At 49.3% G+C, this 12,652-nt stretch overlaps 1 protein-coding gene across 1 annotated transcript in view; it reads left to right on the forward strand.

Annotated features, from left to right (window-relative positions):
- inppl1a (inositol polyphosphate phosphatase-like 1a) overlaps positions 1–12,652 on the forward strand; it is a 154,501-nt gene that overhangs the window by 113,099 nt on the left and 28,750 nt on the right. The window contains exons 12-15 of the mRNA XM_078401971.1: positions 39–235; positions 2,708–2,825; positions 10,722–10,818; positions 12,320–12,458. Of these exons, the coding sequence (XP_078258097.1) occupies positions 39–235; positions 2,708–2,825; positions 10,722–10,818; positions 12,320–12,458 (551 nt within the window). The remainder of the gene's footprint in view (positions 1–38; positions 236–2,707; positions 2,826–10,721; positions 10,819–12,319; positions 12,459–12,652) is intronic.

Consider the following 12,652-nt stretch of genomic DNA (forward strand, 5'->3'; position numbering starts at 1 on the left):
TGAAAGGCATCTCTCTCTAAAATATCTCCCGAACTTAGGAAGTGCTCCCCCTCCGAAAATCATGGCGTCCTGGCTGGTGTCGAGGGGACTGGGGAAAGCCCTGGACGAGATGACGGTCACCATCCCACACGACATCTACGTCATCGGCACGCAGGAGAACTCCGTGGCTGACAAAGAGTGGGTGGACTTCATCCGAGGCAGTTTGAAGGAGTGCACCGACTTGGACTTCAAGCCGGTGAGATCTGCGGCCTGGCCTCAGATAGGGCCACGGTTCATAAGTCATCTACAGACTAAAATGTTTGTTTGTTTATTTGTTTCTGAACCACAACCGAAACAGTACATGATAGCGCGACAATTTTAGGCCCAACTTTTACTCACCGTCGTCCCTTTGGTTCTAATGGAAGAAGTTTCATTGAAATCGGTGTTATATTTTTAAAGTTATTCACATTTTAAAGTTTAAATCTATCTCCTAGGGAGGGAGGGGAGGAGGAGGAGGGAGGGTAAGGGGGGTTGAGGGGGATGGAGGAGAGGAGGGTGGAGGGAGGGGGAGAGGAGGGGAGGGGAGAGGAGGGGGGGAGGAGGGGCGGAGAGAGGGGGAGTGGAGAGCGGAGGTGGGAGTGGGGGAGGAGAGGGTGCTGCACCAATGCAGGAGAGGTTAGGGCCCAACGGGTCCACTTGGTCTAGTAGAAGCATAGGTGCAAGAGGAGGCCATTTGGCCCTTCGAGCCAGTACCGCCATTCATTGTGATCATGGCTGATCATCCACAATCAGTAACCCGTGCCTGCCTTCTCCCCATACCCCTTGATTCCGCTAGCCCCTAGAGCTCTATCTAACTCTCTTTTAAATCCATCCAGTGAATCGGCCTCCACTGCCCTCCGTGGCAGAGAATTCCACAAATTCACAACTCTCTGGGTGAAAAAGTTTCTTCTCACCTCAGTTTTAAATGGCCTCCCCTTTATTCTTAGACTGTGGCCCCTGGTTCTGGCCGTTCGGTCCATCAAGTCTACTCCGCCATTCAATCGTGGCGGATATATCTTTACCTCTCGTCCTCATTGTCCTGCCTTCTCCCCACAACCTCTGATACCCGTGCTAATGAATCTCCGTCTTAAATCTTAAATACCGACTGACTTGGCCTCCACCGCCGTCTGTGGCAATGAATTCCACAGATTCACTCTACCCAAAACATCACCCATTCCTTCTCTCCAGATATGCTGCCTGTCCAGCTGAGCTATTCATACGGTTATAAGGTCATACGTGATAGGAGCAAAATTTAGGCCATTGGACCCAGCGTCTACACTGCCATTCAATCGTGACTGATCTATCTCTCCCTCCTAACCCCATTCTCCTGCCTTCTCCCCATAACCCCTGACACCCGCACTAATCAACAATCTATCTATCTCCACCTTAAAAATATCCATTGACTTGGCCTCCACATCCTTCTGCGGCATTGAATTCCACAGATTCACCGACCTCTGGCTAAAGAAATTCCTCCTCATTACTTTCCTAAAGGAACGTCCTTTAATTCTAAGGTTATGACCTACAGTCCTAGACTCTCCCACTATAGACAATAGACAATAGGGTGCAGGAGGAGGCCATTCGGCCCTTCGAGCCAGCACCGCCATTCAATGTGATCATGGCTGATCATTCTCAATCAGTACCCCGTTCCTGCCTTCTCCCCTTACCCCCTGACTCCACTATCCTTAAGAGCTTCTCCTTAAGAGGGAGGGAGGGGAGGAGGAGATGGAGGAGGGATGGTAAGGGGGGTTGAGGGGGATGGAGTGGGGAGGGGAAGGGGGGTTGAGGGGGATGGAGTGGGGAGGAGGGGAAGGGGGGTTGAGGGGGATGGAGTGGGGAGGAGGGGAAGGGGGGTTGAGGGGGATGGAGTGGGGAGGAGGGGAAGGGGAGTGGAAACATCCTCTCCACATCCACTCTATCCAGGCCACTTCAATGAGGCCCCCCCCCCCTCTGTGAACCCCCCCTGTGTGAACCCCCCCTCTGTGAACCCCCCCCCCCCCGCGGTCACTCACTGGTGCCCCACTCTATCCAGGCCGCTCACTATTCGGTAAGTTTCAATGAGGCCCCCCCCCCTCTGTGAACCCCCCCCCTCTGTGAACCCCCCCCCCCCCCCCCCCCGCGGTCACTCACTGGTGCCCCACTCTATCCAGGCCGCTCACTATTCGGTAAGTTTCAATGAGGCCGCCCCCCCCTCTGTGAACCCCCCCTCTGTGAACCCCCCCCCCCCCCCCCCCCCCCCGCGGTCACTCACTGGTGCCCCACTCTATCCAGGCCGCTCACTATTCGGTAAGTTTCAATGAGGCCGCCCCCCCTCTGTGAACCCCCCCTCTGTGAACCCCCCCCCCCCCGCGGTCACTCACTGGTGCCCCACTCTATCCAGGCCGATCACTATTCGGTAAGTTTCAATGAGGTCCCCCCCCCCCCCCCCGTCCCCCCCCATTCTTCTAAACTCTGGACCAGTGCCGTCAAATGCTCATCATATGTTAACCCAACCATCCCAGGGATCATTATAGTAAACCTCGTCCAACACCAGCACATCCTTCCTCAGATATTGGGCCCCAATACTGCTCACAATACTCCAGTGCCTTATAGATAGAGCCTGAGCATTACATCCCTGTTTTTTGCATTCTAGTCATTGAAATAAATGCGAGCATTGTGTTTGTTGACACACAGTTAACGTGCCTGTTTGCAGATTGCGATGCAGTCTCTCTGGAACATTAAGATTGCCGTGCTGGTGAAACCGGAGCACGAGAACAGGATCAGCCACGTCAGTACGTCCAGTGTGAAGACCGGCATCGCCAACACCTTGGGTACGTCGCCGGCTGGTGGCACCGTCCAATGGTTCTCTTATCACAAGCGTATCAGCCAAAACAATATGACCTGATGAGCCAAAACATTATGACCACCTGCCTAATATGCTGTTAGTCCTCCGTGTGCAGCCCCATACGCAGCAGGTTGCGATGCACTGTGTATTGTGACACATTCCTCCTGTGACCACCATTAACATTTTCTGTGACTTGTGCCACAGTCGACCTTCCGTCGGTTCGGACCAGACGGGATAGCCTTCGTTGCCCTCGCGCATCGATGAACCTTGGGCACCCAACACCCTGTCTGTCGCCGGTTTGTGGTTTGTCCCTCCTCGGACCACTGTCGGTCGGTACTCACCACTGCTGACCGGGAGCACCCCACAAGCCTTGCCGTTTCACAGATGCTCTGACCCAGTCGTCTGGCCATAACAATTTGGCCCTTGTCAAAGTCGCTCAGGTCTTTACTCCTGCCCATTTCTCCTGCATCCAACACATCAACTTTAAGAACGGACTGTTCACTTGCTGCCTAATATATCCCACCCCTTGACAGGTGCCATTGTAACAAGATAACCAACGTTATTCACATCGCCTATCAGTGGTCATAATGTTTTGGCTGATCGGTGTAAGTCATGGGAGCAGGGAGGGGGCACTTGCTGATGCCAACCAATGTGCCCCATCTACATGATGGCACAGGGATGGCACAGTGGCACGGCGGTAGAGTTGCTGCCTTACAGCACCAGGGACCCGGGTTCAAACCCAACTTTGGGTGGTGTCTGTATGGAGTTAGTACGTTCTCTCCATGACCACGTGGGTTTTCTCCGGGTGCTCTGGTTTCCTCCCACATCCCAAAGGCGTGCAGGTCTGTAGGTTAATTGGCTTCAGTAAAAATGGTCAATTGTCCTTCGTGTGTAGGATAATGCTAATGCACAAGGACTCGCTGGTTGGTGCAGACTTGCTGGGCCGAAGGGCTGGATCTCTAAACTCATGGCAGTGGGTCCCGGACCTTTGGGAGTGCTTCTGCCGCCTGTCCTCCTGATGCCCCTGATGAACAAGTGCTGACAAGAACAGCAGTTACTTGTCTGGTCTGCGCCATCTTTAATGTAGTAAAGCTTCACAGAATAGTGCAGGTGAACAGGGTGGCACAGTGGCGCAGCGGCAGTGTTGCTGCCTTACAGTGCTTACAGCGCCAGAGACACGGGTTTGGTCCCGACTACGGGCGCTGTCTGTACGGAGTTTGTACGTTCTCCCCGTGACCTGCATGGGTTTTCTCTGAGATCTTAATTTTCCTCCCACACTCCAAAGACGTGCAGGTTTGTAGGTGAATTGTCTTGATATACATGTAAAATTGCCCCCAGTGTGTGTAGGATAGTGTTAGAGTGCGGGGATCGCTGGTCGGTGCGGACTCGGTGGGCCGAATGGCCTGTTTCCGTGCTGTATCTCTAAACTAAACTAAACTGCAGCACAGGCGCATGCTCTTGTACCAGAGGGCACGGCCTCAGAATAAAAGGATGTACCTTTAGGAAGGAGATGAGGAGGAATTTATTTTGCCAGAGGGTGGTGAATCGGTGGAATTTATTGCCGCAGAAGGCCGTGGAGGCCAAGTCATTGGGTATTTTTAAAGCGGAGATTGATAGGTTCTTAGGTAGACGCAAAATGCTGGAATAACTCAGCGGGTCAGGCAGCATCTCTGGAGAGAAGGAATGGGTGACTTTTCTGGGTCGAGACCCTTCTTCAGACTGATGTCAGGGGAGGGGGCGGGACAGAGATAGAAAGTAGTCAGAGACAGGAAGACTGGTGGGAGAACTGGGGAGGGGAAGGGGGATGGAGAGAGAGGGAAAGTAGGGACTATTTGAAGTTGGAGAAGTCAATGTTCATACTGCCTGGGTGTAAACTCCCCAAGGGAATAGGTTCTTAGTAAGGACGTCAAAGATTACGGGGAGGAGGAAAGAGACTGGGGTTGAGAGGGAAAAATAGATGGCGGAGTAGACTCGATGGGCCGAATGGCCTAATCCTGCTTCGATGTCTTATGACCATATGAACAATGTCCTTGCCGAACATGATGCAAACTCTCCTCTGCCCGCACGTGATCCATGTCCCTCCATTCCCTGCATATCCATACACCTGTCCAAAAGTCCATTAAACACCATTATCGTGCCTGCCTTCACCACCACGCCCGGCAGCACGTTCCAGGCACCCACCAGCTTTTTGGGCGGTCACGGTGGCGCAGCGGTAGAGTTGCTGCCTTTCAGCGAATGCAGCGCCGGAGACCCTGGTTCCATCCCGACTATGGGCGCCGTCTGTACGGAGTTTATACCTTCTCCCCGTGACCTGCGTGGATTTTCTCTGAGATCTTCGGTTTCCTCCCACACTCCTAAGACGTGCAGGTATGTAGGTTAATTGGCTTGGCAAATGTAAAAATTGTCCCTGGTGGGTGTAGGATAGTGTTATTGTGCGGGGATCGGTGGTCGGCGCGGACCCGGTGGGCCGAAGGGCATGTTTCCGCGCTGAATCTCTAAGCCAGTGCTTCTTAAATTGGTGAATGGTTCACCCAAGGGTGAATGAAACTAGAGGGTTGCATGAAGGGTGAATGACTTAATAATATATACACAATTATACACAAGGGAGAATAAGACGAAAATTACCAAAAAACATAAGACAATTTAGTTGAGTGTGAATGAAATTTTGTGATAAAGTCTCAAGGGTGAATGAGTTTAAGAAGCACTGCTTTAAACTAAACTAAACTAAACATCTGTGTAAAAAAAACATACCTGGCATATCTACTTTAAACTTTGCCCCTCTTGCCTTAAAGCTGTGCCCTCTGATGTTGACATTTCCACCCTGTCATCTCACCATTAGCCATTTCCCTGCACTAAAATAATTGCTCTTAGTTTAGTTTGGAGATACAGCATGGAAACAGGCCCTTCGGCCCACCGGGTCCGCACCGACCAGCGATCCCCGCACACTAACACTATCCTACACACACAGGGGACATTTTTTACATTTACACCAAGCCAATTAACCTACAAACCTGCACGTCTTTGGAGTGTGGCAGGGAACAAAGGCAGTGGAGGCCAATTCTCTGAATGCATTCAAGAGAGAGAGCTAGATAGAGCTCTTAAGGGTAGCGGAGTCAGGGGGTATAACATATAACATATAACATATAACAACTACAGCATGGAAACAGGCCTGTCCGGCCCTACCAGTCCATGCCGACCATTCTCCCTGACCTAGTCTCATCTACCTGCACTCAGACCATAACCCTCCAATCCCCTCCTATCCATATACCTATCCAATTTACTCTTAAATAATAAAATCGAGCCAGCCTCCACCACTTCCACCGGAAGCCCATTCCATACAGCCACAACCCTCTGAGTAAAGAAGTTCCCCCTCATGTTACCCCTAAACCTTTGTCCCTCAATTCTGAAGCTATGTCCCCTTGTTGGAATCTTCCCCACTCTCAAAGGGAAAAGCCTACCCACGTCAACTCTGTCCGTCCCTCTCAAAATTTTAAAAACCTCTATCAAGTCCCCCCTCAATCTTCTACGCTCCAAAGAATAAAGACCCAACCTGTTCAACCTCTCTCTGTAGCCTAAGTGCTGAAACCCAGGCAACATTCTAGTAAATCTCCTCTGTACCCTCTCCATTTTGTCGACATCCTTCCTATTATTTGGCGACCATACTCCAGATTTGGCCTCACCAATGCCCTGTACAATTTCAACATTACATCCCAACTTCTATACTCGATGCTCTGATTTATAAAGGCAAGCATACCAAACGCCTTCTTCACCACCCTATCCACATGAGATTCCACCTTCAGGGAACAATGCACAGTTATTCCCAGATCCCTCTGTTCCACTGCATTCCTCAATTCCCTACCATTTACCCTGTACGTCCTATTTTGATTTGTCCTACCAAAATGCAGCACCTCACACTTATCAGCATTAAACTCCATCTGACATCTTTCAGCCCACCCTTCCAAAAGGCCCAAGTCTCTCTGTAGACTTTGAAAATCTACCTCACTATCAACTACTCCACCTATCTTAGTATCATCTGCATATTTACTAATCCAATTTGCCACACCATCATCCAGATCATTAATGTAAATGACAAACAACAGTGGACCCAACACAGATCCTTGGGGCACTCCACTAGACACTGGCCTCCAACCTGACATACAATTGTCAACCGTTACCCTCTGGTATCTCCCATTCAGCCATTGTTGAATCCATCTTGCAACCTCACTATTAATACCCAACGATTTAACCTTCTTAATCAACCTTCCATGTGGAACCTTGTCAAATGCCTTACTGAAGTCCATATAGACAACATCCACAGCCTTGCCCTTATCAATTTCCCTAGTAACCTCTTCAAAAAATTCAAGAAGATTAGTCAAACATGACCTTCCAGGCACAAATCCATGTTGACTGTTTCTAATCAGGCCTTGATTATCCAAATAATTATATATATTGTCCCTAAGTATCTTTTCCATTAATTTTCCCACCACAGACGTCAAACTAATAGGTCTATAATTGCTAGGTTTACTTTTAGAACCTTTTTTAAACAAAGGCACAACATGCGCAATGCGCCAATCTTCCGGCACCATCCCTGTTTCTAATGACGTTTGAAATATTTCCGTCATAGCCCCTGCTATTTCTGCACTAACTTCCCTCAATGTCCTAGGGAATATCCTATCAGGACCTGGAGACTTATCCACTTTTATATTCTTCAAAAGTGTCCGTACCTCCTCTTCTTTAATCCTCCTAATTTCCATCACTACTCTACTTGTTTCGCTTACCTCACATAATTCAATATCCTTCTCCTCGGTAAATACCGAAGAAAAGAAATTGTTTAATATCTCCCCCATTTCTTCCGGCTCAGCACATAGCTGTCCACTCTGACTCTCTAATGGACCAATTTTATCCCTCACTATCCTTTTGCTATTGACATATCTGTAGAACCCCTTGGGGTTTACTTTTACATTACTTGCCAAAGCAGCCTCATATCTTTTTTTTGCTTTTCTAATTTCCTTTTTAAGATTCCTTTTACATTCTTTATATTCCTCAAGAACCTCATTTACTCCCTGCCGCTTATATTTATTGTATATCTCCCTCTTTTTCCGAACCAAGTGTCCAATTTCCCTGGAAAACCATGGCTCTTTCAAATTATTATTCTTTCCTTTCCACCGAACAGGGACATAAAGACTCTGTACTCTCAAAATTTCACCTTTAAATATCCTCCATTTCTCTATTATATCCTTTTCATAAAACAACAATTTCCATTTCACTCCTTTTAAATCCTTTCTCATCTCCTCAAAATTAGCCTTTCTCCAATCCAAAATCTCAACCCTTGGTCCAGATTTGACCTTCTCCATAATGATATTGAAACTAATGGCATTATGATCACTAGACCCAAAGTGCTCCTCAACACATACCTCCGTCACCTGACCCATCTCATTTCCTAACAGGAGGTCCAACACTGCCCCTTCTCTGGTAGGCACCTCTACGTATTGCTGCAAAAAACTATCCTGCACACATTTTACAAACTCCAAACCATCCAGCCCTTTAACAGAATGTGATTCCCAGTCTATATACGGAAAATTGAAATCACCCACAATCACCACTCTGTGCTTACTACTAATATCTGCTATCTCCTTACATATTTGCTCTTCCAATTCTCGTTCCCTATTTGGCGGTCTATAATACACCCCTATAAGTGTTGCTAAACCTTTCTCATTTCTGAGTTCCACCCAAACAGCCTCCTTAATCGAGCCTTCTAGTCTGTCCTGCCAAAGCACTGCTGTGATATCCTCCCTGACAAGCAATGCAACACCCCCACCTCTTGCCCCTCCGATTCTATCACATCTGAAACAATGAAATCCTGGAATATTTAATTGCCAATCGCAACCCTCCTGCAACCATGTTTCACTGATCGCCACAACATCATACTTCCAGATGTCAATCCAGGCTCTAAGCTCATCCACCTTTCTTACAATGCTCCTAGCATTAAAATATACACATTTAAGGGACCCATCATTTCTTATTCTCAGTTTATTTCTTTTCCCTTCTTTCTCTCCTACATATTGGATCTGAGTATTTCCCTTTTCTGCCTCCTGCCTCACACACTGCCTATTAGCTATCTGTGTTTGAGTCCCTCCCCCCAACCGTACTAGTTTAAAGTCTCCGCAGTTATTTTAGCAAATCTCCCCGCCAGGATATTGGTTCCCCTCGGGTTCAGATGCAACCCGTCCTTTTTGTACAGGTCATACTTCCCCCAGAAGAGGTCCCAATGATCCAGAAACTTGAAACCCTGCTCCCTGCACCAGTTCCTCAGCCACGTATTTATCCTCCACCTCACTCCATTCCTATTCTCACTATCGCGTGGCACAGGCAGTAAGCCTGAGATTATTACTTTGGAAGTCCTTTTTTTTAACTCTCTTCCTAGCCCCCTGAATTCTCCTTTCAGGACCTCTTCCCTTATCCTACCTATATTGTTGGTACCTATATGTACCACGACCTCTGGCTCCTCTCCCTCCCCTTTCAGGATATCCTGGACACGCTCAGACACATCCCGGACACCGGCACCAGGGAGGCAAACCACCATCCGGGTCTCCCGACTGCGTCCACAGAAACGCCTATCTGACCCCCTCACTATAGAGTCCCCTATTACTACTGCTCTCCTCTTCCTTTCCCTACCCTTCTGAGCAACAGGGCCGGACTCCTTGCCAGAGGCCCGGGCACCGTCGTTGCCCCCAGGTAGGCTGTCCCCCCCAACAGTACTTAAACAGGAGTACTTATTTCCAAGGGGTACAGCCACCGGGGTACTCCCTAGTCCCTGCCTCTGTTCCTTGCCCCCCCTAACAGTGACCCACTTGTCTACCTCCCGTGGTCTAGGAGTGACCACCTCCCTGTAACTCCTATCTATAACCTCCTCACTCTCCCTGATCAGACGGAGGTCATCAATCTGCCACTCCAGGTTCCTAATACGGTCCCTTAGGAGCCCCATCTCGTCACACCTGGCGCAGATGTGGATGTCTGGAAGACTATCAGACTCCCAGATTCCCCACATCTGACACCCAGAACAAAAAACTGCCCTGGCAGTCATACTCTCCAAACAAAGCCCCGCGCTCGGTTACTAAACCTACCGCCCGGCCGCTACTCCAACCGCTCCAACCGCCCACCCAAAAGAACTGAGTGATCTCCTGGGAGAGGCGAAAAACCGGATAAAAAACCCAGGCCAATTTGGGAAAAAATCCGGGAAATTCCTCTCCGACCCCAAGCTAGGCGATCGAAACTAGTCCGGGAGATCACACAGGTCTTACTCCTTACTATCCCCACACAATCCCCACACACTACTTCCCAAGCAACACAGCTAGGTGCTGCTTGCTACTGCTGCTTGCTGCTGCTGCTACTGCTGATTGCTGCTGCTGCTGCTGCTACTGCTGATTGCTGCTTCTGCTACTGCTGATTGCTGCTGCTGCTGCTGCTGCTGCTACTGCTCCTGTGATGCCCCTGTAAGGGTATGGGGAGAAGGCAGGAACGGGGTACTGATTGAGAATGATCAGCCATGATCACATTGAATGGCGGTGCTGTCTCGAAGGGCCGAATGGCCTCCTCCTGCACCTATTGTCTATTGTCTATAAACCGAAGATCTCGGAGAAAACCCATGCAGGTCACGGGGAGAACGTACAAACACCGTACAGACGGCGCCCGTAGTCGGGATGGAACCCGGGTCTCTAGCGCTGCGAGGAGGCAGCCTTACCGCTGCGCCACCGTGCCGCCCTTCATCAGATCTGATCTACGCTGTGAAGGTCGTTGGGATGTCACTGATACGTCTCGCTTTTACCGCGGCAATACGGCTTGCAAGCCCGGTTTGTTGAGGTTATCTCTTCATCGTTCACAGGTAACAAGGGAGCTGTTGGCGTTTCCTTTATGTTCAACGGCACGTCTTTTGGGTTTGTTAACTGTCATTTAACGTCGGGTAATGAGAAGACCGCCAGGTAAGTGTAATTGGTGAGATCCTTACTGATAAACCACTGCATTACTCCACAACTTAGTTTATTCCAGGCGCAGGGACAGTTTCTTCCCGGCTGTTATCAGGCAACTGAACCATCCTACCACAACCAGAGAGCAGTGCTGAACTACTATCTACCTCGGACTATCTATGATCCACATTTACTGGCTTTACCTTGCACTAAACGTTATTCCCTTATCCTGGTAGACACAAAATGCTGGAGTAACTCAGCGGGTTAGGCAGCATCTCTGGAGAGAAGGAATGGGTGACGTTACAATACAATACATCTTTATTGTCATTGTACAGGGGGTACAACGAGATTGGGAATGCGACTTCCATTCGATGCAATAAATTAATTAGCTAATCAACATAAATTTATACAACCCAGTGAAACAAAATTAGAAACAGTTTTAAAACAGAATAAAGTGCAAGTAGATCTGTGCCGGTTCACTGTGCGATGTGACCATCCGGCTCAGCAGGACCGGTTCATAGCAGCTATGGCTCTGGGGATGAAGCTGTTCCTGAGACTGGAGGTGCGGGCGTAGAAGGCCTTGTATCGTCTGCCCGATGGTAGAAGTTCGAACAGACTGTTGCAGGGGTGTGAAGAGTCTTTGTAGATGCTGGTGGCTTTCCTGAGGCATCGTGTGTTGTAGATGCCCTCCAAGGCTGGTAGCTGTGTTCCGATGGTCCTCTGAGCTCTATGGACTACCCGCTGAAGAGCTTTCCTTTCTGCCTCCGTGCAGCTGAGGTACCACACAGGGATGTCATGTGTTAGGATGCTCTCTATGGTGCAGCGGTAGAAGGTCGTCAGCAGCTGTTGGTGTAGACCAGACTTTTTCATTGTTCTTAGGTAGAACAGTCGTTGCTGTGCCTTCTTGACCAGCGCAGCAGTGTTATTGGACCGTGTTAGGTCCTCCGAAATGTGAGTGCCCAGAAACTTGAAGCTGGAGATACATGTCACCAGATTTAAAGACATTGTTGCATGCCCTCAACAGATTCTGTACCTCCTTGTTCATCCAGGGTTTCTGGTTTGGGAACATCTTTGTTTCCTTGTCCTCCGTGACATTCTCCACAAAGCAGTTGATGTAGGAGGGCAGCGTGGATGTGTATTCAGTCTGAAGAAGGGTCTCGACCTGAAACGTCACCCATTCCTTCTCTCCAGAGATGCTGCCTGACCCGCTGAGTTACTCCAGCATTTTGTGTCTACCTTCGATTTAGACCAGCATCTGCAGTTTTTTTCCTACACATTCTCTTATCATGTATTTATCTGTACACTGTAAATGGCTTGATTGTAATCATGTATTGTCTTTCTACTGACTGGATATCGCGCAACGAAAGCGTTTCACTGCACCTACGGTACAGGTGACAATAAACTAAACTGAGCTGAACTAGTTTTGTCCAGTATCACGTGTACCCAGTGTGAAACAGGCCCTTTGGCCAACCTAGTCCACTCCAAACTTGTCTAACCCTGTCTCTCACACATGCAGGCGGAACCAGAACTACCTGGATATCCTGAGGTTGCTCTCTCTGGGGGACAAGCAGCTCAGCTCCTTCGACATCTCCTTGCGCTTCACCCACCTCTTCTGGTTTGGAGACCTGAACTACCGGCTGGACATGGAGCTGCAGGTAGGTGGTGTCCATTCATCTGTCCAACCGCCTTTACACTTGGAGATGCAGTGTGGAGACAGGCTTGTCGGCCCACCGAGTCCGCTCCAATCAGCCAGCACCCCGGGCATAGACATAGACCTGGACAAAGAAAATAGGTGCAGGAGGAGGCCATTTGGCCCTTCGAGCCCGCACCGCCATTCATTGTGATCATG

The sequence above is a fragment of the Rhinoraja longicauda genome, chromosome 7, assembly GCF_053455715.1.
Source record: "Rhinoraja longicauda isolate Sanriku21f chromosome 7, sRhiLon1.1, whole genome shotgun sequence".
Classification (NCBI taxonomy): Eukaryota; Metazoa; Chordata; class Chondrichthyes; order Rajiformes; family Arhynchobatidae; genus Rhinoraja; species Rhinoraja longicauda.